Consider the following 27,424-nt stretch of genomic DNA (forward strand, 5'->3'; position numbering starts at 1 on the left):
TTAATTACAAGATTAATTACAACAATTTGTTGTGTATAGTGGCCAAACAGCTTTTATGGCTAGGCCCATTTCTTACCATTAAGGCACTCATGGACAGACTCACCACTTAAAAAAATTGTAAAAGTGTAAACCTGACCATACAACCTATGAAGGGGTTTTCCATCGTTTTACCCTGGAGGTTGGTCACCAACGCTAAGACGGCGATGGCCGCAAGGTACGGTGGGGTTAACATGAGTTATTGTAAGTTATTAATGGTAATGAAAAATAAATACAATACAATACAATACAATACAATAAAAAAAAAACGGAAATGCTAGTTTGATTAAATAAACGATCAATTTCTGTCAAATCAAATGAAAAGGAATATAAATGATTTACCAAAAATATTTTACAAGGGATAAGTTACAGTGAGAAATCCGTGGCAATTGCCCACGAAATCATTCAAAAAATCCGGAAAAGAACAAACAATTTTGTGAACCTTAAGCAACCTAAATTCCCAAATAGTCTGTCAGATCCTAGAGAATATTTAGCCCATATAAGATTTCCTTATAAAGGATCAGGCGAGGACCTCTAATTCCTGATCAAAAACTCTTATGACAAATTTGGACTGATCTTTCACCGCCAAATATTAGGGGCTCAATGGGCTCAATATCATCGAGCATTGACCTAAGGGCCCAAATAGATTCAGGCTGATCCTCTAGAATATTTTGCCTGTAAAATTTTGCACTAAAGAGATTTACCAAATAGTCATACACTAAGGATCATCAATTAGAGGTCCCTTACATAAATTTTCTTTATCTTATCCTCTACTGTCTAATTTTACAAACAAAATATTCTCGAGGATCAACCCAAGTCTATTTAGGCCCTAAGTCTATTTTCAAATTAAGGTATTTAGAGGAGGATTTTGAAGTCTATAGGACAAAGAATGTTTCTTAATGGATCCGACGATACTTCCCTCTTTCAAAACCCATATTTCCCACAGAAAATAGAAGATATCAATTAGGACCACTTTTTTACCAAAATAAATACGAAACCGTTTTCGAAGAGTTTTTCTTACAGATTTTCTTTTTATCTAAAAGAAAAGAATAAACTCACAATAAAAAATAAATGAAAAAAGGTTTGGTGAGTAAAAACTTAAAAAAAACAGTAAAAGCATTAAAAAAATACAAATAATTAAATAAATAAGAACTGTAAAATCATAAAAAGATTCTATTTTATTAAAAAATAAAATGTGGCCAGTGAAAATTAAAAATGAGCAGTAAAGAAAATGTAGTCAAAAAATAAAACTCGGTCAGTAAAAAAAAAATAAAAATTCAATTTCTTGCTTGCCAACTTGAATACTTATTGCTCATTTTTAATTTTTTTTTACCATGTTTGGTGGATTTTTATTCTTTCTGAAAAATTTTCATTTTAAACTGACCACTTTTAATTTCTAATTGATCGTATTTTACTTTTACTGACCAAATTGAATAATTTTCCTGATCACTTCTAATTATTTGTTGATCAAATTTACTTTTTTTTGACCATTTTTAATCTTTTATTGCTCATTCTCTTTTTGCTTATCTAAAATAACCTTTTGGGATTAAAGGTATGAAGGGGTGCGCAGTAAATAATGAGTGCCAAGCAAATTGTTTCCAGTAGGTCCCGGTCAAAATCCCGAAAGACAAAATCCCGAAAGTCAAAATCCCGAATTCTCAAAAATGTCATATGTATGTAGCAACTCCTACGATTTCACTCGCGCTTGCTGGAAGCAAAGGGAAATTTTCTGAGTCTTGGGAAATTATTCTAAACATTTTCCTCCGTACAATTTCATCCCTTTCAGGATTTTGAACATCCGGGATTTAGGCTTTCGGAATTTTGGCTTTCGGGATTTTCGCTTTCGGGATTTTCGCTCTCTGTATTTTGGATTTCGGGATTTTGACTCTCGGAATTTTGGCTGCCTCCGTTTCCAGTTCGACTTTTCTGCTTTTTCTTAACCCCCTGTTTTCTATTATTTATCTCACAATTTTTAAAAATGTATGATCTGAGAAGAAATATTCCTTGGTCTTCGAGAGCAAATTAAAAAAATATATCTGTTTTATTACTGTTGATCCAGGATCCCTTAATATTTATAATTTCAAGTTGAAAACGATCACTTTCGAAGCCAACACTACACAGAAAAAAAATATTTTGTAAAAAAGTTCGTAAATGTTTGTGAATTCCTATGGCGGAGTTACGAAATACTCGTGAATTGTATAACCCACAAACAAGTTCGTAAAAGTTTGCACATTTTTCACAAACATTGTTCGTAACATGATCACTTGACGAGCATTTTTTGCACTTTTACAAACATTTTTTCGTCAGATAAACAAAAATTTACGAACAAATGACAAAATTTTACGAACATTTTGTGTTTGTTCACGAACATTTACAAACAAATGTTTGTAAAAGTACAAAAAATGCTCATCAAGTGATCATGTTACGAACTGTGTTTGTGAAAAAGTGCAAACTTTTACGAACTTGTTTGTGGGTTATACGATTTACGAGCATTTCGTAACTCCGCCAGGAATTCACAAACATTTACGAACATTTTTACAAAATATTTTTTCTGTGTACCAAATAACAAATCCTTAAATAATTTTTTTAAGTCCTTTCAAATTTCCACGAAGTTTGTTTCATAAAAAATACTTATTCATAAAAATTTATAAGAAGCTCCTTTATGAAATTTTCATGTAAAAACCTTTTTTTAAATAAGTAAAACATTAACAAAAAAACTTTTGTTTCTATGATTTGTTAATAACATTTTTGATTTCCAAAGTAGTGTCTTTTTAATAACTTATTTAAAAAAATAAATAAATAAAAAAAAACACCGAAAAAATTTCGTCATATTGACTTTCTACTCACTGGTTTGTACCACCAGGGCGGCTTGTGAAATCAAAGGGAAATGTACAGCGTCATTTGTGAAATGCTCTGCAAATACAAACATTAAACTCACCGGGATTTTGGTTTGTCCAAGAGCCGGAGGAACATCGAGATCTGTAGGGATGTAGACATGGCCGAAATTATGGCGGTATTCCACACACCAAACAGCCAACCAGTCAATGTCGTAGACAGTGAGATTTCCAGGCAATTGAATTTCAATATCTTCCCCCTGGTAACCTCTGAGTGGCTCGAGAGATCCCATCTCGTTGGGCACCTTAATACCCATGATGTTGGGCTCAGTGCCATTTCCCACCCAGAAATAGGCATCCGGACCGGCTCCGTCGTAGTGAAGGTTGGGAATGTAGAATGTCTTGGCATCGAGAACGCTGATGTTGCTGCTCCTCAAACCATGGGCCAATCGCTTGAATTCCGGAAGGACACGAGGCTTTGGCACTTCAAGTCCAGGTGGAATAAATACCTCCCCAAAGTCCACCTACAATTGGGAATAAAGGGAAAAGTTTGCTCATTAGTTTCCCGTTAACATGGTTACTAACTGGATAAACTCCATGACGTAAAACATCAATCTCTCGTTCATTCATCATCAAACTCCCACGGGATTTCGAGAATTTGTCAGTGTAAAGTCAAAGGCAGCCCCATGATCGAAAGCGTTCAAACAAAATTAACCTACTCCACCCACGGAATATGGGTAAAAAGTTAAATAAACACCTCCATCGTGTGGTGCTACATACACTCCGAAAAATCTATGAATTTGTCATTTTGAATATTTCTCTCAATTGTTAAATAATGGTGCTTTTTAAATGAAAAATTAAATTTCTATTTTTAAATTTAGGACTTCACTGTTCTCAAGTGGTTCTGTATTATCGACTTTTTCTTTGGGTTGGTTCCTGTCTTGATTGTTTTTCCCAGTCCTCGTTGTGTTTCAAACGTTTCAGACGACTAAACAGTCGTGACAGGAATCAACATAAAGAAAAGTCGATAATACAGAAGCACTTGAGAACAGTAAAGTGCTAAATAATGTTCTGGACATTTCCCGTTATCATTTTTCATTGGAATAACACTATAAATCTTTAAACCTTAAATTCTTATTCGAAGATCTTATGACCAAGAAATTAGGAAAGAAATCCGACGACCAAAAAAAAATAATAATAAAATTATGTTGAGAAATTTCTCAATTCAAGATTTGGAAAGGTTTTTAATGATAAAAAATGCGGGCAACTCATTAATCCGAATATTGTGAATCGGTTATTTAGTTACACCAGTTCGACGATCCTTAATTAAATATAGTTTTTCAAATGCAAAAGTTTTTGGAGAGCGACCAAATCCAAAAAATTATTTTTAGAACAAATCTGTTCTAATAATTTTATTGTGCTCAACAATTGCTCAATAATCTGAAATTAAATCATAGATTTTAATTCTAGAATATCTTTAACCCTTTAAGGACGACTGGGTCACCCGTGACCCATAGAGAAAATAATTTTTTCTGACTACTTGAAGTTATTTCTGTCTAATGTTTGTACATAATCACGAAGTAGAAAGATGTAGGAATCTAGGATATTTTTTGCAAATCTCCAGCTATTTGCTATATAAAAAATATTTGAGCTCAAAAATAACGAATTTTCAAATTTTCACGTTGGTACTTGAATTTTAATATTTTTAATATTTCTAATTTTTTTAAGCTAAAACCTCTTGGGACTAGAAACTATAATAACTATACATAATATTTCTCAACAAAGTAAAAATTATAGTTTATTGTTATTTTCAGGAAAGCTTCATAATTTTCATGGGTCATATATGACCCAATCGTCCCTAAAGGTAAAAAAACACCGAATCTGTCTCTAGTGGATTTTCGAAGATTTGAGGATAGAATGTTTCATGTTTTTGTTTATGTGTGCGCAAAATAGTTAATTATTCGTATAATATTTTGTGATATATCAATTAGCTGAGATTTCCCAGTGCAATACTGATTGAAGAAGGTAATATTTTGATAATTTATAAGATACTTCTGCGTATATGTTGTAAATTCATAACTTTTTACTCTTGTAGATGACTAAAAAAAAAGTCATGATCAATGAACCCGAAATCATCCACATATTATGCCCGCAAAATAGCGATGATGCCGACAATCTTGTCCTGAAGGAAAGTGACATAATATATTTGGAACAAGACGTGGCTGAAGTGGACTTTGAAGTCTTCATCGAGAACGTATTAACTCCGGAAGAACTCCCGGATTCACAGCAATGTGCAACTGTAACGTCTGAAATTCCCAGAGACAAGCAACATTGCACCTACCCATTACCATTAAACATGTTTCGAAGAAAACTGAGGTGCACATGGTACTATCAGAAAAAAGGATTATAAGACCAATTGTGTTTGTGAGGCATGCGACATTTATCTCTGTGTTACCTTACCAGTATGCGAAACTTGTTTCGATTAATATCATAAAAATTAAAAATGAAGTAAACAATAATACATTTTTTCATAAAAATTATTGTTTTTGTGTACCAGTCTTCAAAATTCTTTGAGACCAAAAATTGAATGAATTTTTTAAAATTAATTTTTGATCGTTTTACTTTTTACTCGTACTCTAAATATTTTTTTCATTATTATTACAAATATATTCAAGTTATTATCCTTCAAAAATAACAAAACAAACGAGTAAAATAGTTATCAGGAAAATTTTGTGCTTTTTTACCTTTAAGGACGATTGGGTCATATATGACCCATAGTTTTCCAGGACTCCTAGGGATGGGAAAATTTCTTTTTAACCGTAAATCTCTTATTTAGGTTAAAATATCGAGGGAAACTTGATTTCATTGAATTCCGCTCAGCGGAAAGCTTCTCGTCCTTAAAGGGTTAAACTTCTAATCATTAATTTTTTCTAGTATCATTAATTTTTAGTACAAAACATTTCAAAAAATATTTTCACTTAAGAATACACTTCAGGAGAGATACAATATTTAAGAAGCATTTTTAAAATAGTAAATGTTCTACAGCATTGAATGGGATAGTGTAAAAAGAATTTTTTTGAGTGTACAGTCCGCGTACAGTATAATATATACATAGTAGACATTGCCATGGAGTTGGTAACATTGTTAGTTAATGTACACGTTAGTTATAATGACAATTTCACCCCCCAGAGTTGATGTCTGATTCCAATCCACTCTCGTGCAGACTTCAACCCCTCGAACGTCCCCATTCGTCAAGGGAAGCCGCAACAGTAGCTCTGTGCGTGCGCATCCCCCACATTCGGGGTCGATAAAGTCGGGAGGGACCATTTTGTGGAAACTCTCTCACCAGTCATCCAACCCCAGAGCGACGATGCTGGCAAAAATGGACGGATACGTCGGGGAGCGTCACCGGGGGATGGATTGTGGTGGCTTCGAGGTGATACGCACGGTATTTTCCAAAAAGTCACAACAAGACTAGAATGTTGTACTATCTATTGGGATACATTCATACAATCAATTTGAAATGGATCAAATGCAACAGATTCTCCATACGGAAAAAAAGCTTTTGATACTCTGTTTGATAAATTTGATAAAATTAGTGAAACTGTGCAATGTCACGGAATATGTTTTCGCAACATTGCACTTTTAAAAAAATAATTCCAGAGAAGAATTTATAGAACATGCAAAATAAATTATGTGATGGAATTAACTACACTGTACAGAAAAGTACTACTATTATTGCGCGTAATTATCGTATATTATTATCAATGATGATCGTTAAAGGATTCATTTTTGCAATTGCTCCATTTTGAAGCAAAAATGAGTTAAAATATTTTATAGTGATATTCCAAAAAATAAAATGATAATCGTTGTAAAACTCAACTTTCTTCTGGAAAATTATCTTTGCTCGATAATCGTTGAAAATATCACCAGAATAGGTTTTTCTTCTTCTATAATATATGATAATCGTAGTAATTTGTTTTATGGTGGAAAAATACTACGACAATCGTAATGAAAGTAACACGATTATCGTCGAAGGGACTATTTTTGGAATTACTCTATTTTCAACCATAAAAATGCATTTAACAACGATTATCATTTGAAATTAGTTCACACGGAAAAATGTGTTAAAATATCCTGTAGTTAAATTACCTGCGAAAAAAGGATAATCATAGTAATATTCAACAAAAAAAATTGAATTTCAGGAAAAAAATCGTTGTAAAGTTGAACTTTCAGGAAGAAAATAGCCTTTTTCTATTCAAAAATCGATAAATCGTTGTAAATATCACTTAGCATGCTAATATTTCTTCTATCTGTACATGCGATAATCGTAGTAATTTGTTTTATAGTAAAAAATACTACGATTATCGTATGAAGTAAAAGTAACACGACTATCAAAGAAGGCTTCATTTTTCAACTACTCCATCTTCAATCAAAAGTTGCATTTTGCATGAATTATCATTTAAAATAATTTGACTCAGAAAACAACGTGATAAAACATACGGGTAAATTCCGAAAAATAAAATGATAATCGTTGTAATTTTCAACTTAAAAGCTGGAACTTCAAACGACAATCGTTGTAAAATTCAACCCTCATCTGAAAAACAAACTCTTTGCTCCAATCATTAGAAGTATTACTATGATAAACTTTTATCTTCCATTGCTTACGATAATCGTAGTAAATTGTTTTATGTGTGGAAAAATACTGCGTTATCGTTTTATTTAATTTTATATAATTTACAATTTAACTAAGAACTTTTCAATTCGTTTTTCATTTTTAAATTAATTAATTTTAATTAATTAGTAAAATTTTACAACGATCGTTTTTTTTTTTTTTTTTGAAATACAAATAGAACTTTTCAACACGTTTATACTCTACAGAAATTCAGTAATTAAAATATATTGTAAAGTAAATTTACACTGTTTAGAAGCAACTGTATTAAGATTGCTGAAACTTTTTTCCTATTTTGTTGATTTTTTATTGCAGTAGCAAAAAATATAAAATTCAGAAGCGAGAGAATAATTTCTGTTATTCTTTTGTTAAAGTAACAAGATTCATCTCACTTATACAGTGGCGGCCAAAATAATAGAATCACTTTGCAAAGCTTATATTTTTTGACTTTTGTGTTTTTTCCCAATTTGTTGATATAATGTTGAAATAGAAATCTTCAAGTTATTAGAATCGTAGAATAAGGGTCGTTTTGGCCGCTAGAGGTCTCTACATTACACCGAATACGTCAATAGTTAAATTCAGTTCGGCCAAAAAAATTAGAAAACTATCATTTGTAGTTTCTAAATGTGGCTTTATTTAAACTTATTCGACTTATAGACCACACAGTAAAAAATAATTATTACTATTATCGCGTGTAATAGGAGGGCATCGATAACTGTAGTAAATTTGTAACGATTATCGTAGTAATCAAAGTAGAAAAGCAAGTAAGTTGAATTTTCGTAGTTGAAAAGCAAAGTAAATTGAATTTTCCATTAGCAGTTGCACTGAAATTACACAAAATATAAAAAGAAGAAGAATAAGCTCAAACGAAAGTAGTTGAAAGTTGAACTTTTTGCTGCGATAATCGGTTGAAAAATTACTACGACAATTGAATTGATTCTATTACACGCGATAATCGTGGCAATTTTCAGTCAGTCAGTTGAATTAAGTTTATGCCATTTTGTTGTTTCATTTTAGTACTATTATAATAATTATTACTACTATTTATTGCATTTGGGCCATTACCGAGGGTTGAATTTTAGTAATTCTGCAATTTAATTGACTCCTTTTCAATTTAAAGTTGATTTTTTCAGTAGTTGTTATTCGAAATTTCAACGAGTTCAGTTCAACTAATAGAATTCAACTTACGAATTTGATCTTGTTTTTACTTTGAACATTCTTTAATTTAGATGAAAGTGGTCCTATCGTGTTGTTCAAACCAAATTTCACTATTGATGTATTCTGTGAAAAATAGAGACCTCTAGCGGCCAAAACAATACTAATTTGACGTGAGGTACTTATTTGAACATTTCTATATCAAAATTATTTCAACGAATTTGAATAAACAAAAATGCTAAAGCTAAAATAGTGGTTTTTGCGAAGCTGATTCTATTAATTTGGCCGCCACTGTATGTCAATCCTGCAGGCGCAATATTTATTTTAAATGAAATATTTTTTTTCAGTATACTTTTTTATGGAGGATTTTAAAATATACAGGGGGGTCGTCGAAGATCAGAAGTCGATATTTCTTGTAGCGTCTGAGAGATTTGGTCTGTTGCATTTTCAGTTAAGACCGATGGAATCGTTTTTAAACGAAATTAGATTTAATCTAAATATCGGATTGATAACCATCAATTTTATCGGCTTTAGATATGCTATCGCTATGACTCGTCAATTACTGAATTGATGAGCGATATAAAGGAAGCAAATGAATTCACCAAGAGACTTATCACCGATCCCTCAAAAGTTCCTCTGATGCGGATCCCATTCCTCCAATGTCGCATTTCCCCCAGATTACACTCCAAATCCCTAACTACGGTGACTGCTGTTGCCAGGCAAAATTCCCCAATAACTTTACTTTGGCTGGATGTAAATGCATTCTCCATAACCCATTTGTCGGATTATGCGTTATTAAATTTTCCATTGATGCTTAACTCGTGAATTTAATCGATTTGGACATTTGGTGAAATGTCAGAGGGAAATTTTGTGAAATGGGAAAATGTTTCTCGAAAGGAGGAAAAAAATGGGTGAATATGTCGCGCACACAAGTCACAATATATTTTAACAACAAAGAACATTTTAATTAAATCTCTCACTTTTGCACTCGGGCACAATTATTACTTCAACCGCCACACGACATGTCTTGCTGGCATTTGCAAAAGTTTTTATGAAATATTCCATCAGCATTCATAACTGGAGATTTCTGAGGGTTACAAGTGGATTTTGAGTGGTTGGTGGGGTGTACAAGAAATGATGATAATGACAGTGAGGTTTCTTTCAAGTAGAATATCTAGAACAATTGCCCAAAAGTTATTCAAAAGAATATTGTTCATATTCTATGAATTTACACTAACTTTTTTCTGTACTTGATAGAGGGCTAGAGGGCTTAGCACATTTCAGAAAAAAAGAAAAAGAGGTAAAACAATCTTTACTATAACTGATTGCTATGGAACTACTAAATTTTAAATAATCAAAAAATAGTACACAAAAAACTAAAGTCTAACATTTAGTACAGACATGTACTAAAACAACTCATGGCAGAAGTATAGCATAATTACGAAAATCAGTAAATTAAAAAAAAAGTTTTACAAAAATTTGAGTAATCATTGTTTTCTGATTAATAATTCTTCTCGCTACCATTATGAAAAAAATGTAGGGGAAAGTACCCAAGCTTCATAATGACTAAATTTTTCCTATTTTTCTGAATAAATATGACTCCGCAATATATTTTAAAAAGAGGGCACTTTCCACTAGTTTTTAAAATATGGTTGCGATGAGTCACATTTATTGGAAAGCATAAGAAAAATTTTTGTCATTCTGAAGCTTGGGACCATGTAAGGCATGGGCAATTTCCCCTATGTTCTAAAATACAAATTTCTCTGGAAAAAATATTTTCTTTATTTCTAGCATTATAGAGCAATTGGGTTGGAAAATTTAAAAAGATGGAAAAGAACTAGAGAGAAGCTCAACATTTAGAACATGAATGTACTAAATTAACAAATAATATATTATCTTTCTTGCTACATTTGGAAACTCTCTTAAAACAAGAAATTAACGAAGTTGTGTTAAAAGTATAAATACTTATAATTATGCTAATCAAAGCTCAGATATACCCTAAAATATGAGAGAGTAGTATTTTTAGTACAAAATTATTAGCTTGTAAAAACAAGAAATCAATTATTATTAAATTATAATTAGTTCTAGTTTTTGAAAACATCAAAAATAAAGGAAGATTGCATGAATTAAATCAAAAAAAAGTTAAAAGATTACCTTGGTTTCAGATAAAGTCAACGTAAGATTAAAAACAAATATAAGATTACCAAATAATAACTTTCTAAGTGCTAAAATTATTTTTTAAACTTTCTGAAAAATTAACCATTTCAAATATTTTTCTTAGGACCCAGTTTTTAAAGGTTTGCTTTAAATAAAATATAGGTCTAAAAAATGCCCACTCTGCACGCATCTGATGGTTTAGTACAGCTCTGTACTAAAAACCTTAATTTATTCCCAGTCTTACTTAAACCTTTTTATATTTTTTTAGATTTTTTTTTTTTCAAAATAGAGTGATAATTTGTTTTATTTTTAATTAGTCACTACTTCAAATATTTCACTGAACAACCCCTTACAACATTTCTTTTATTACATGCTTTATTTGCATATAGCAAAATTTCACAAACAATACAGAAAAAACTACGAAACATCATCACAGTTTGAATAAAAAGTATAATAATAAATTCATGGAAAAAGCATCTAACAAAATGTTACTCATATTGAGTTTTATTTCTGAATACAAACAGTACTGTTTATGTCGCGAATTTTTTGCTCGTCTCAAAAAGGTAAAACTCTCGTTTCGTGTTTCCTTTTGTACATAAAGTCTCATTTTTTCTGTTACACACGCGGAAAAAAATTAGAAAAAGGTTTAATTAAAAGTCTTTAAATTCCCCACAGCCAGCCCATAATTTTAGTTAATGGCATAATCACCGCAAACATTTATAAAAAAAACTATCATGTACCTAAAACAATCTAAGCAAAATTTCAAATCTAGAACGAAAACATATAAAACATGTATTCGTATGTGAAAAAGATTTTGAGCTTAACAAAGGAAATAGAAATGTAGGTTTTTGTAGCTTGATGAAGAACCAAATTAATTCTAGTGTCTCTTGGAACTTCTATAAAGTTGCCCCAAACTTTCCAAGTATTAATGGTATTTTGTACTGACCGTAAATCTCCTACACCACACAGAAAGCCACCGAATGTCTCGAATTCTCTTGCCCATGGGTAGTCGGAGAATGATGTCGGTATTATTGTGCGCCTGCAAAATGGGTGGATCCCTGGAATAACAGAAAATACACACAATTAGGTACAAACCAGTGAAGAAATATCCTCCTAAAAAACTTCGTCTGGAATTATGATCCTCAAAAGGTATTTTTAGCAGAGTAATAAGTCAGCAAGTTCATTTTCTGCGGACGAATTTGTTCAAATATAATCAAATGGGGTGGCAGGCAAGGCGAGCAAAACTTCGCGGAATGCTCGAAGTCATGTATTACATGCTATTACTCTCCAGATATATTTTATTATTACTTTTTATAGTTTGGATCATTTAGGTCATGAAGCAATGCATTACTCAAACAAGTTCAAATATTCTAAAATAGAAATCTGTCAGGGTAAAGTTTGGAATTCCGGATCCGGAATCCGGAAAACTTTGAATTTCACACAAATAAAATTTAGGAGTTCGGATAACTTCCCTAACACTTTAGAAAAACCAGTTTTAGTCTTCAAAGCACTCTAGATTGCATAAATACGTATTCAAGTATTCTTAGATTGAAGTCCGAATTTCCAAATTAATTTATCCGGAATCTTAAGTTTTATAAAAATTATTCATTATCATCGATTTATAAAATGTTCATAAATAGTTTGAGTTGGTTAAAATTTATCAAGAAACCCAATACCCAAAAAGTGAAAATCCCGAAAAACCGAATTACCGAAATATCCAAAGTCCTGTATTCATAAAAATGTCATAGCCGAAAGCAGCCAAAATCCTGAAAGAGCCAAAATCAAAAAAAGCCAAAATCCCAAATGTTTAAAATCCTGAAAGGGATGAAATTATATGGAGGATAATGTGTAGAATAATTTCCCAAGATACAGAAAATTTCCCTTTGCCTATAGCAAGCGCAGGTGCTATCGTGGGAGTAGCTATGACACTTTTAAGAATTCGGGATTTTGGCGTTCAGGATTTTGGCGTTCGGGATTTTGGCTTTCGGGATTCTGGATTTTGGGATTTTGGCGTTCGGGATTTTGGCTTTTAGGATTTTGACCGGGACCCGTCATAGTTACTCCCATGATTGCAACCCCGCTTGCTGGAGGCAAAAAGAAATTTTCTGTTTTGGGAAATTATTCCACACATTATGCTCCATATAATTTCGTCCCTTTCAGGATTTTGGCTATTCAGGACTTTGCCTTTCGGAATTTTGGCTTTCGGGATTTAGACCCAGTCGGAATGCTGTCTCTTCGGGAATTTAGTTGTTCGGGATTTTGATCGGCACCGGTTCAAAAATTCGAGGGTCTTTGAATTTAATTTAATATTGCTAAAGGAATTTAAAAATTATACTTCTTCTCTTGGTTTAAATCTCTCGGAAACCCCAAGTCTTAGTCTTTCACTGTTTGGTATATAAAGTGTCAACAGAAAATTCTAGAATGAAAATCTATCAGAGTAAAATTTAGATTTAGGATGTCACACAATTTCGAATTCTGGAGAAATAAATTAAGAGTTCAGACAACTCTATTAAAACCTTCTTGAAAATCAGTTAAATGATTTTTAAAGTACTCATATCCAGAACTTGCATATTAACTACTATATTACGAAGTCCGAACTTTGAAATTCGTTTATGCAGAATTCTACGTTGTACAAAATTTCAAATTTTACCTTACTGTTTTATTAAACCAATTCAAGAAAATAAAAAATAATTATTGTAAGTGTGCCAAATTTCGGCTTAGTTACATACAAGCGTCAAAGTCTCAAGTGTGAAATGTAATATTTTAAATGCAGATTGATTATTTTTATTCTTTCTTTTGCAAGAGTGATGCTTGGAACTTTGTAAAGAGTTTACCGTCTTTATTATTTACTCTAAAATCATTCTTAATACATTTTAAAATGAATAAAAATGTAGATATAGCTTTGGTGCCCTATTTCGGCCACCTTCATTCTCATAGTTCCTTGCCCTTCAGGAATTCTTCCAATGTCTTTTTCACGTCATCTCGTTTGTCGAAGCTACATTTTTTGTTATTCTTTTGTATTGTATAATCTCTAGAGTACGTAAAATCTAAAAGTTCATGGAAATTCGAAGAACAAAAACGGTGGCCGAAATTGCAAGCTGGCCGGAATTTGGCACACTTACCCTAAAATTGTTTAGGAATTCTAATGGTAAAAAAATGTGTCGTTATCTTTTGCCAGTGAACTTTCTTTTTATAAAACTGAGGAGATAGGGAAATAAACAGCCGGTATAGCTAGATTTCCTTCAAATCTGTCACTATCTCTCTAGACATACCCAGCTGCCTCTGCTGATAATTTTAAGAAGCTGATACTCGGTTACAAAACATATAACCTAAGAACGGACTTTTCCATCGTTTTGTCTTGGAGTTTGATCTCTAAGCTAAGACAGCAATGAAATTTTATTCTGTTCTAATTAAGGTAAGATGGGATAATTCGGAATCACATCTATTTTGGAATTTTGAGATTTTCTCACTTTTTCAGATGATCAAAGAGGAAAAGAAAACCACAAAGAAGTACAAGACTTTACGCTCAAAAGTATTTTTTCGTTGTTTATTCCTTGGTCATCTAAAACTGTAAGGAAATCTGAAAGTTCCAAATTAGACATGATTCCAAATTACCCCATCTTACCCTATTACTTATTTTCTTGAATAATTTTCTGAAAACACCAAGTTACAGTCCTTTACCATTTGTCGTCTTGAACTGTCACCACGACGGAACGTCTTACGGACGGAGACTTCTTAAATTTAAAATTCTATCAAAAAACGATCCCTTTGGAGATAAAGAATGGAACTTTGTATTCGATTCCAAATCAATCAATTATATACATATTTTGCTCTTTCTCTGTGGAATTCGAGCAATAAAAAAGTGAACCCTTCTTGGACTCTCCCTCATTGGGAGATGCATCTCTTATGAATGTAATGCCTATATATCAATGTCAATAAAACCAAAAACCATGAAACGAGGCCTCCATCTCACCCTCCTTCAGTCCCCTACCATCATCACTAAAACACCCTCAAAATAAATCTGCGGAACTTTATTAAAGTCCCATCATTCATGTATCTCCTAGCAGTATTTCATATTTATAAGACTTTACTTATAGCTGCATTTTCCGAATAGAGGTGAATTTTCATCTTTTCACTCCCAGACCAATCTCTCTTGTTCTACTGAAAACCATTTGTTCTCAATCTTGTATGATATGAATGAGTGTGATTCTCGGGGAAGAATGGATACTTTGTGCCATTGGGAAATGATTGTATAGTTGGGCAATTCCCGGTGGAAAATATTACGTAACAATTTCCCTCCTGTCGTCTCTTTCATCAGGACAATGAAATGGTATTTACGTCGGAAATGGAAGATATAGTCCTTCATTTTCACTATATATTCAATTAATTTAAATGAATTATTACGATTTCCTAGAAATATTTAATAAAGTCTACTCGTACATTGTTCCTTGATTTTCAAACGAATTATTTTGAGGAATATTCTGCGAATATCCCTTGAATACGGAAAAACCGGGAAACCCACAACCATTGACGAATCGAATTTGAAGAATTTCATCCCTTTATATGTTTCTCTGGGCGAAGCTCAGCATGACATTGGTGTGTTTATGCAAAAGCAGTCAATTCAAAACGTTTATACACTCGTTGGGAAATCCACTTGCTTTAGCACACACATTGGAACATCAAGAACCACCCCTTCATGGAATCTACCGTTGAGCCACATGAAAACTACGAGAGAATTTTCCTTTCTTTTCATTCAAAGCATTACCGCGACAAATTCATATGAAGTCCCTTGAGTAAGCGAGAAGGGTTGAAATCAATTGGTTGAAAGCATTTTTGTCTTCTTCAATCTCACCACATAAAACATCCCTGGGCAACATTAAAATGGGGTGAAAAACACATGAATTTCCTATTCATAAATAACTTCACAACTCTACAAAATTCTGCAATTTATGAGTTGAGAACAAATTTTCCCTGAATTTGCACTAACACGTTTTGTGTCTATGCGCAATATTTTGCTGGAAGCATAAACCCTTCCTCTACACTGCAATTGTACAAAAAATTAATGAGAGATTTTTTGCAAAAATTAGGGCAACACTGAATAGATAACTATTTATACAAAATTTGTAACTTTTTAAAGGTAATTAAATTATATTAAATAAAGTTTTATTTTAGAGATATTACGGGTATTACATTCCCAATTGAAAAAATGAAGAGAAACTAAACATTATTTTAGTACAGGTCTGTACTAAAGCAATTCACGAAGGTTTCTAGCAATGACAGGTCGGATCTTATATAGATAATATATGTACATAGACCTGTAGGGGAATTCTGTAATTTTCGTGGCATTGTCACACGTGAGTTCGAAACCTGACAATGCCATTCGAGCTTTTTTTGTCATATCATATGAGTTCGAAAATGCAATTCATTGATTTTTTTAATGAAATCCCTTTACTTGATGATTTTATGCAAATACAGTCTGTCTTGGTTAATTTGTTTAACAACATTCATTGTCATTTTAATTGCCAGAAATCTGAAATATATGACTTCTGACAATGTCACGTGAGCTGAAATGGCAATGCCACGGCTACAGAATCGCATTTTCGAAAAATCTGTCCTAATATTCGAACCCAATTTGCCATATGACCTTGCCAGACCGTTACAGAATTCCCCTCCTGGTTTATAGTGATATTCCAGTAAAAAATGAACATGCTTTTTAGGACTTCACTGTTCTCAAAAGCTCCTGCCTTATCGACTTTTCTTTGTATTAGTTCCTGTCTCGACTGTTTTCCACAGTCCTCGCCGTGTTCTAAAACTACAAAACTACACACAGAGAAATGATTTTGAGAAAGCGGTGTTGAATTTGGGGTTGAATTTGGTGTTGGTGTTGCTTAAACACCAACCGTTGTACCATTCACACCAAATTAACACCTAGTTTTGAATCGAAGGTGTTATATGAAATACTTTGGCGGTGTTGTAGAAACTCCAGCACTAAAATGTCTAAAATGGTGCAACAGTAACACCTACAATTCGCTATAATGGTGTTGTCAGAACGCCAACCGGTGTTCTTTTTACTATCCTTCGTGTGCTCTTTTCCCTCCCCGCTGCATCAGTAACAAATTGGCCAGTGAAGAGTGCGGAAGTAATGTTACGCAATTTTCTGTGCTTTATCTCGAGTGTTAATTGTGCAAATTAATGCATTTTCGAAAAATATTTTATTTACTGATAATTTGGACAATATTTCGGTGGCAGAAGTGTTTTGTCTTTTGTGTCAATGGAATTCTCCAATGGAAATTGTGCAGAGATTTCTTGGTGAGTTTGCCCTTTGAATAATCATCTATTTCAGGAAATTACCCCTCAGTAGATTTCAAAAATCTCATTTATTTTTTCAAAATTGTGTTATTGCATTCTCACTGACATTTCTTTTGAAAAATTTCAGGCCAAACTTGGCGAATGGCGAATTTAAAGGCAGGAGTCTAAAAGGGCAGTTCGGATGATGTCTCAGGAAAAGTGCAAGCATCATCATCAACGAAATTTAAAAAAAGACGAGATTTTACTATTATAATCATCATTTTCAACCACTTATCCCTTTGATGTCATAGAGATTTTTGCCGAGGTAGGTAATTTGAAACCGAAATTACAAGTATACCAATTTCTTTTTTTACTAGGGGTCCATCTAGAAGATGATTGCCCTGTAAATTTTTTTTTAATGGTTCGGGTTGACCTTTTAGATTAGGAAAATTTCATGAAATCTAAATTCACTCCTTTCTCTCTCAAAAGTTTTGCATATTTGTCTGTCCTATTGTTTCGCACTCTTCCGCGTCTTTTGAACATCACACAAAATTTAATATTTTGTGCAGTTCAATTTTGAGACAGAAATAGTGGGATAGGACGATAAGACTTATGTAAATCTTGTGAGACGGAAAGGGACGAAAATTTTGATTTCTTGAAATTAAAAAGTGTGCCGTATAGGCATAATGATTTATAATTGAGAAATATAAATATATTATATATAGGATTATAATAAATATAAATTATATGTAGGGAATTTATTTAGCTTTCCTAACTTATGGCCTCTACACGAGGAATTTGTTTAAAAAATGTCTTTTTAAAGATAATTTCACTTATCCTTGTAAGCAGAAACGTCAGAATTTAAAAAAAAGTAATTTTTCATGTTATTAAAACATTTTGTACAAAAAATATGTAATCAAAAAATATTATTTAAAAAATTATGTTATAATTTCTATTATATTTCATGTAAATTATGTAGAAGTTTAAAAATATATCACAAAAATATCACAGTTGTATAAAATATCTTAAAATCAAAATAAAATAGAAATAAAAAAACTGTGATGAACTACAAATAAACTTTAGAAAAAATATGTAATTAAAAAATATTAAATAAAAAATATTTTATACTATTATATTGAATGTAAATCTGTACAAAAATCTTTTATTAAATATATATATCAGAGATATCAAAAATTCGTATTTCATTTATTTTATTTCGATATGGCAGCATTTAAAAAATTCGTTATATTTAAAAAAAAAAGTGGTGGAATATTCACACTTTTATTGGTGTAAAAGGAACACCTATATTTTATTGAGATGGTGTGATACAAAATCCAGAATGGTGTTCCAACAACGCTAAATTTGGTGTCAAAAATTGGTGTAAAATTGGTGTAAACAGAAACCCAAAGCCGGTGTTGGTTGCTATTTTGGCACCAATTGGTGTATTCTGAACACCGAATTGGGGTTAGTTGATTTTGGGGTTGAGGTTGGTGTGTCCGGCAACACCAATTGGAGTTATCATTGCACTGAAATTTCTCTGTGTGTAGTAGAAAAGTACTAAAAGAACATGTTCATTTTTCATTGTAATAGCAGCATTAGTCCTTAAGCTTGCCTAAGTCGAACGAGTTCAAAAGGAATTCTCAGTGATAACTGCCACATGCTTTAAAAAAAAAGAGATGACAAAGAGTCCCAACTTTGCGGAATGCTCAAACTCACGAGATAGAGCTCTTCGAGAATTAGTTCCTTGCGTGATCTTTTGGTGCTTACTATTCTACTAAAGATCAAATTGAATAATAAATCACAAAAGCATTCCGAAATCAAAAATTTGGTAATTAAATGATCATTTTGGAATGTTCTGGGATGAGTAACAAGCATAAGGACAAACAAAAAATCTAGACACAAAAAAGATAAGTCATTCTCGGATATTTAACCGATTCATTACTGATTTTAAGGCCAGTTAAACTTTAACTTTTGAAAATTCAAGCTTTATATTTAAGCGTTTTACAGGTATGTTTAAACGAAATATTCGCCTGTGCCACCTCTAAAACATATCCAAAAAATAAAAGAAATCGTAGGATCCGTTTTAGAGAAAAACCAAAAAAAGAACAGAGTGTTGGAGGGGATGGAAGGAGGTGAGGGGAAATAAAAATCATAATAATGTTCCTTGGGTCGATTTATGGAGTCATACGAAGATTCGAGGTTCGTATGTCTTACCGTTTCGCCTCTAGATGGGTAACGAATTTACGGACAGAAAATAAGTATATTTTAAAAAAAAGACGGGTTTTCTATGGATACTTAACCGATTGATTGCCCGACCGATGCAATCGGATTGGAAATTTCAAGACCTTTCCAAAAAATCCAAATTTATACAAATCGGTTGAATAATAGACTCTTCAAAAATTCAATATGGCGCTTTTTTTATGTTATAGGTATGTTTGGACGAAATGTTCACCTGGACCACATCTAAAATATATTCAAAAATTCAAGTCCCTATTTATAAATTACATTGATTTGTGAATTTTTTAAATACTATATTCACAGCAAATTTTAACATGTAGTACAGATCTGTACTAAACTTGCTAGTAAGGAAAACTTTATAAATATTGTACTAAAAATTACGCAAAATTGTATAGACATCTAAAGAACAAATGAAAAATTTAAGTAACTGATAGAAGCTCCTTTTCACGACTCTTAAACAGACTTATTAAACTGTTCTAATTTATTTTAAACAATCAACATCAACTCTAGCAAGCAATTTGCTTTATGAATCGATTTCTGAATAATTTCAATTCAAGACAGTCACAATAAATATTGCTTTAGGAATATAACCCCATGTTTGCACTAAATTTATGATTGTTTAGCAAAAGCAAAATGACAAATTGTGAATGAAAACACAATTTTCCAATTTCAAACTACTCAAAACTAAAATATAGAGATACAAATACAGACCTATATTTGTACTAAAATAAATGTCAAATCTGACAAGAAAAATAAGTATCTAAAAATTTAGCATGCTCTTTTGTTGGAACAAATTTCAACAAAGTTTTAGTCTTGCGTAATCAACTTAGGAGTATGTTCATGGATTAGTACTAAATTTTACAAGTTCATAATGTACTAATTTTGCAGGAAAACTTTCGTTATAAGCAAGATAAGAACTAGTTATTTCTTACTGCAATCCTTTTAACACATCTAAAGCAAGTAAAATTAGAATATGAAACAAAATCCGAGATAATTTTCGGAAATTTCCAGTACACGTTTTTAGTACAACCTTTAATTCGGTCACCTTCATTTTCATAGTTCTTTGCTCTTCCGGAATTCTTCCAATGTCTTTTTCACGTTATCTCGTTTATTATAGCTACATTTTTTGTTTTTTTTTTTTTGCAACGTATACTCTCTAAAGTAGGCAAAAACTAAAAATTCATGGAAATTCGAGGAACAAAAAGGTGACCGGAATTGCAAGCTGGTCGGAATTTGGTACACTTACTCTAATAGAAACATAATGCTTTTTCTCAAATTTTTTTCTAACAGTGTATTTCAATAACAAAACGGCCTAGGATTCCCCTCGATGAAAGAGTTCCAGTAGGATTTTCAAATGAAAACAGATCGACTAATTTCCGTCTACAGAAGCTCTTCCAGATAATGGTAGTACATTCCTGTTAATACAATGCAACAAATCTCCAGAAAATCCTATAAGTCTCTACTTGTTTCATTTCCATTCGCCTCATCCTACTTGAAAAAATAAGCAAAAGTCCAGGAACAAAATGCCAACTGAAGTTGAAGAAACTCACAGAGAAAATCCTACATATTATTCATTCCTGAATCTTAAAAAGGAAACTTCAAGGCTATTAAAACAATCTACCTATACAGAATATTTCTAAGAAATATTTTTGCTTCCGCAACAGAGTAGAAACGTTGCAAAAAGGTTCTTTTGCAACGTTTTTTTTACAAACATTTCCATGATTCTGTGAAAAATCCATATTAAAGCTTAGGTATTGCCTGACATGAAAAATAATTGAAGAAAAGCCATATTTCAGCATCTTCTTCCGCAACACCCCCAAACCCCTTCAGCATCAACATGGAAGAATAATTTACTCTGGAACGTACGTGATGTTGTTGTCACATTCATTTCTATGCAAATTGCAATCCAGTGGAAAACGGCAGCACTTTGCACTGATTCAATTTTATACCCCATCATTTAAAGGGTGTTCGGATAATTGAATAAATTTAATTGGCTTACAAGTGATCAACAATGCTTTTACTCCACTTTTCTCCCTACTTTTTTACACATTTAGAAGATTTTTTTTGCAGATAGGGCAAAAACCCATCAAAGACCTTCCATTTCTAATCCAATTGGTTAGGATGAACCCAGACGAAAAGTCGATCGATATCATTTGGTGAGCTCAAGAGTTCAATGACAGAAATTTAAATTTATGCTGACATCACAATGCATAATTATTGCGTTTTCTGTTTGAGAAAAAAGTAATGGGAGTTTTACTTTTTGTGAAGCATAAAATATGTTTGAAATTATTTTATTTATCAATAAGGTTTAATTTTTAGTACCTGAAATACTGTATAAAATTTTGTAGGATGCAAGTGCATCAAAATACTCGAAATTTTGTGGTATATTTGAATTATTGATCATAACCTTTATTTCCTAGGGCTTTAAAATAAAATGAATAAAGTTAAGTTCTTTTAAAACAAATAAATCATTTAAAATTCTTCAATTTTCAAAATTACTTTTCTATTTTCTAATTGCATTTGATTTATAAATTAATTAAGCTATGTTTTTCAGGACAATCTGTCCTTCCGGAGAGCGTCGGAATTTGTTGATCAAATCCTATGAATCAAACACATAATTTCACCAGAGCTTTCGACACATATCGTGCCTTCCTCAGTGGTTCTTGGTTGGTATTTTGTTTGTTGTAGATTGTAGATTGTGGAAAATATCCTGGGATGGGAAGCAGCCATGTTGAACGGGTAGCTCTGCATGTCTATATGTCTAATCCCTGATCCCTATTTCAGATATATCCCTATTTCTGATTATTATTTTGTTTAGGATTTTTGTCACAAATTCCTCTACTTTCTTATGCATCAGTTTTGAATTTTGGTTAGGAGCTAATTTTCTTCTTTCTTTTCATTCAAAACTGCATCAAAACTGATGCATAAGAAAGTAGAGGAATTAGTGACAAAAATCCTAAACAAAATACCAACCAAGAACCACTGAGGAAGACACGATAAATGTCGAAAGCTCTGGTGAAATTGTGTGTTTCATTCATAGGATTTGATCAACAAATTCCGACGCTCTCCGTAAGGACAGATTGTCCTGGAAAACCTAGCTCAGTTACACCACCGTTGGCTATCCCTCTATATAAATCAATTATGTTTTCTTAAATTTCAGATTCTCAGGTGAATCCATCTATATTACTTGAATCAATAAAATTGGAATATTATTTCAAAAATCCCTTGTTCCGATATTGTTCAATTTTTCAATTTTCTAAAACTACTGGAATTTTGAAAATTCAAATATAATAATTCTGAGGATTATTATTCTTCTGATGCATCATTTTTAGGAGTGCTTTGTGTTACTTAAATTAATCATATACTTCTTTACTTTTGGGCTTTGACTAAAAAAAATACTGAAAAACTTTCAAAATCTTTATATAAAGGAATTTTAAATTTATTTTAATAACTTCTTTTTATAATAAGACTGTTGTAGTTTAAAACATTTTAATTGTGAAATCGTTTACGTTAACGAATATTACGTAAACAAACTTCAAACTTGCAAATATTAAAGTTTTTATAATAAATTTTCTGCTGTTAAATAAAAGTTTAAATCCTTTACTATGATCTTTAGTACAAAATCCACTAAGAACTGTTTTTAAAGGGAATTCTGTTCATTAGTCCATTTCTGCACGGATTTTAACGATCTTGATGAATTTAGACAAAATATACAAAAACGCTCTTAGTCCAAAAACATTTTGGAATTCGCCTGAATAAATCTTATTCAAATCCGATTTTGATGACTTTAAGTGGTTCAGATAGCTGATAAACTTTTTCATTACTTTTCAGATTGTGAATTTAAATTTTAGTTTTAAGGAAAAGGGATCAAGAATAGCTTGAATTTTCCTTTATAACTTCCTTGGGAAGATTTCTCCAAGAATTTCTGTCTTTTATGTGTTTAAAAATTTAATTTAATTTAAATGCAATCTTAAAAAATTAGCTAGCGGACTTCGTAAGCTGAAAGATAGGTAAAGACTTAAAAAAAAAAAGATTTTTCCCATGAAGAAACTGCCGGGAAATTGATCTAATATTCAATGGAAAATACTTTTTAGAAGTCTCAAAAACTTTCCTGCAAGGTTTCTTTCTAAAACTTCTTTCGCCAAAATTTACATGCTAATTCTGTTTTGATTCTTTCGAGCAGAAATAGGATTCCATCCTTAAAAACTCTTTTAAGACGAAGGTATTCTCAAAGACCTATTTTAACACTAAACTAAAGAATCTAAAGTTCTAAAGTTGTGTTTTGCTCTAAAATGCCTGAAAAAATTATTTTTCTTGACCCCCAATTTTTGACCTTCTTGTCCTTAAAGGGTTAAACATGTGTTATTTTTAAAAGTTTTTATACTGGTCTATTTAACCAGTCTTGATAGGTTTAGTGTAAAGACTTTAAAAATTAGATTTTATAGAATGATATAAAAATCACCTTAAATCGATTTTAAGTCCAAATTAAATTTGGGTTTAATAGGATTTTGGGTTTTTTGGAAAGCTTATAAGCTTAAAATTGGCTAAATCTTAATATCCTTGAAGTATTATTTTCAGTTTTATGTCTTGAAATGGTCTTAACAGACCATTTCAATTTGGATTAACACTATAAACCTACCGACCGTTTTTGGTCGTTTTTTGGTCAAATGACAAACTGTAGGATACTCAATAAATTGGTCTTGGAAAAGAGCAAGAAATTAAAACTTAACCACTGAAAAATATGTTACATGCACATTTCAAGAAATTCATAAAGTTTGATAGTGACTTTGAACCGTTTAGATATGTGTTAATTTTACACCGGTCAATTTGACTGGGTCTTGGTAGGTTTAGTGTTAAGTCTGAAAGACAGAAAATTTTGAATTTGGTTCTCTAAAAGTACCTCTGCTCCATTAGGAAGAAAAATCATTAATATTCGATGAATTAAAACTCAATTTCGAATTTTGAGATTGTGAAAATTTATGAAATACCATATTAAGAAGCTGTTGAAAACGTTACTTAGTTAGTGATTATGAGGGGAATTACAAAGAGTCCGGAATATTATGAGCATCGTTTTGACTTTGCCAACAACATATTCTTTAATTTTGTTCTTCGAAATTCGAAAATAAAATACGTACTAGGTCCAGCACATGAGCGAAACGGGAAGTGTTCTTTCTTTAGTTTCTAAAACCGATCTTCGAATACCTTTTCTCTTGAACAAACTCCAGCTGTAAACGTTCGGAATAATCAGGGAATAAGGGTCTTTTCGGTCTTGTGGTTCAATTGGTAAAATCGTTTTGCCCCTAGCTGGCTTACTAGTTTTGAAAAGCTAAAAAAAAAATTTAATAAAAAATTATATATTTAAAAGTCTAAAAGATATCATTTATGTTTGATCTTTCGTTCTTGTAGGTCCGATTTCTATTTCTGTGTTCATGCTCACTAAATGAATGAATTTTTCGTCACCCTCGCATTAGACGAAGAATTGAACTCTAGAGACGATTTCCCTGGAGGCACAATATATATAGCGACTTTTCACAGTGACGATGGGCCACGGACGAGGTACACATAATAACTAATAACACTCGGCACGTGGCGTTAACAATGAAGTGCATTAGAGAGTGAATATCGGGTGTGTTAACAGTGGAAAACCCCCGTGAAATCACCCAAACCCCCATTCCGAAGCGAAGGCACACAAATATACAAAGCCCTTGGATGTCCCCTTCGATTTCTTGATTCATCATCATCCCAATGCGGATCAAAACGAGGAAATATATTGTATTCCATTATAATGGCTATGTATAGCCACAGAATTCATACTTTAACGTATTATTCCTTCACTTGGAGCAGCCTCACTTTATCCTCTTTTATACTCCGTGTCTTCCTCCCTTCTGTCATCCTTTCATACCCTCCCCCGCTCCTTAAAGTAATCTCTAAATCGGTTGTGAGCACATTGAAGAGTTCATCGAGCGGGGAAGATGGGAAAAAAACTCAATTTATATATTCCCTGGTACTTGTCGCTAAGCGACGTAACAATGTCTCATGACATTTATGACATCATCTCCGTTCTCGATGAAGGATCCGTTTAAAACGAAATTAAAGGAAAATATCACCATACGATGAATAAAGAGAAAGGAAGCGAAGAAATACCGTCTTTAATTCTATTTTTTTTTCTCTTACTCCACTTCACACATTTCAAGTGTTTTTTTCGTTTTCGATTTCATTGAGAAAGGAAGAATAAAAAAAATCAAATATCTTTAATACAAGAGTATTCTCATTACAGCTCAAACACTCTCTAAATATCTTCAAGCTATAGTTCATTAAAATCCCAATCCATCAAATTCCCATTAATTTAACTGGTCTCTCAGACCATTTTCACCCACACTTTCCCTCCAATTTCACATCATAAGGCATTTAGCCATGTGATCCTTCTCTCCCCAAGCCATTTTGCAATAATCACCTATTTGCAGAGACTCTCCCCTCAACTCAGTTATAACAAAAGAGTATCACTATTATCGTAATGAATTTTAATCCTACCCTCGGATCTCTTCATCCTGGAAGCTAGTGACAACGATGGATGACATTAGAAAAGGGGAAAGATTTGCATTCAAGTCTATGGGTAAAACGAAACTGATTTTCCTTCTATTCTTTCTATTCATTGAATTAAAAGCATGTTTAACGCTTTTTCCTGATGCCACAATGTCTTCTGTCTCATCGTATTTGCTTGGTTGACTATCAAAGAACACATTTGGGTACCTTTTTCTACCAGGGCTGTGAGCCAAAGTGGTCAATGATGAAGTATTTTTGTATTAAATCTAAAACCTTGAAAGACAATTGGCAGAAACGTATAGAAACTGGTTCAAGCTTTCACCTTTTCCAAAAGAACCGTCCGTCTTTGATAAATTACCTATGTCTTTTTGAAAATTCACAACTCTTACGTCTTACTTGTCGAGGAGAGTCGAACCGATTTTAAGAAAATTTGGCTTAACACTAAATCTATCAAGACCCAATCAAATTGACCGGTGTAAAATTAACACATATTTAAACGGTACAATGTCACTATCAAACTTTATGAATTTCTTAATATGCATGCAATATATTTTTCAATGTTCAAATTTTAATTTTTTGCTCTTTTCCAAGACAAATTTGTTGAGTATCCTACCCTACCGCGCTTTGTCATTTGACAGAAAAACGACAAAAAACGATCGGTAGGTTTAGTGTTAAAATCGATAACTTAAGCTTCAAATATATATTTTTAGATTTCACATCTCCAACCAAGTCTCCAATCCGTTTTAGCAATTGTCCTTTAATTTGGAAAAGGGGGAAAATCAATGTAATCTTGATCGGAGGCAACCAAAATCCGGAAACCCATAATCCCGAAAAGTCAAAATCCCGAAATCCAAAATCAAGAAATCCAAAATCCGGAAATCCAAAATCTCGAAATCCAAAATCCGGAAATCCAAAATTTTGAAAGTCAAAGTCCCGAATGATCGAAATCCTGGGAACGAAATTATACGGAATGTAATGAGTGGCGCAATAGGCAAGATCGTTGGTTCTTGGGCGGATCGATTCCCCGGCTCGACTTACTGTTGTGAGTTCGAGTCCCGCCCGGTGCAAAGATCTGAATGTCTAATTTATACAATTTTCATATGTTAATAACGTAATATAATGCACCGCCTACGCCCAACAACTCCGGGAACATGGAAGACTAGCAGATTCTTCTAACACGGGATATAAATATTGTAAAAATGATTACCTTTGTAATGAATATATCTCGATACGATTAAAAAAAAATGTGGGGAATTTCCAAAACACAAAAATTTTCCTTTGCCTCTAGCAAGCGTGGGCACAATCGTGTCATACGACACTGCACTGTTAAGAATTCGAGATTTTTGTTTTCAAGATTTTGTCCCTTTCGACAGTACGGCTATTAATGTGTAAGGTTCCTGTCTTTATTATTAATTGCTTTCCCTCAGTATTTGTCAAATATTAATTTAATAGATTGATGATTTTGGTATCTATTTTCATGGATGTTTTTAGTGTTTTAAAA

The 27,424-nt window shown here is 32.3% G+C and overlaps 1 protein-coding gene across 4 annotated transcripts in view; it reads right to left on the reverse strand.

Annotated features, from left to right (window-relative positions):
* Positions 1-27,424, reverse strand: part of LOC129798621 (protein Skeletor, isoforms B/C) — a 65,453-nt gene that overhangs the window by 11,018 nt on the left and 27,011 nt on the right. For 2 of the 4 annotated variants that reach the window (XM_055841857.1, XM_055841855.1), the window contains 3 exons: positions 11,801-11,912; positions 2,975-3,394; positions 2,884-2,904 (listed from right to left, as the gene is read on the reverse strand). In XM_055841857.1, coding sequence (XP_055697832.1) covers positions 2,884-2,904; positions 2,975-3,394; positions 11,801-11,912 — 553 coding nt within the window. The remainder of the gene's footprint in view (positions 1-2,883; positions 2,905-2,974; positions 3,395-11,800; positions 11,913-27,424) is intronic. The other 2 variants (XM_055841856.1, XM_055841858.1) reach the window with 1 other exon arrangement.

Source organism: Phlebotomus papatasi, chromosome 1 (genome assembly GCF_024763615.1).
Source record: "Phlebotomus papatasi isolate M1 chromosome 1, Ppap_2.1, whole genome shotgun sequence".
In the NCBI taxonomy this organism is placed as follows: Eukaryota; Metazoa; Arthropoda; class Insecta; order Diptera; family Psychodidae; genus Phlebotomus; species Phlebotomus papatasi.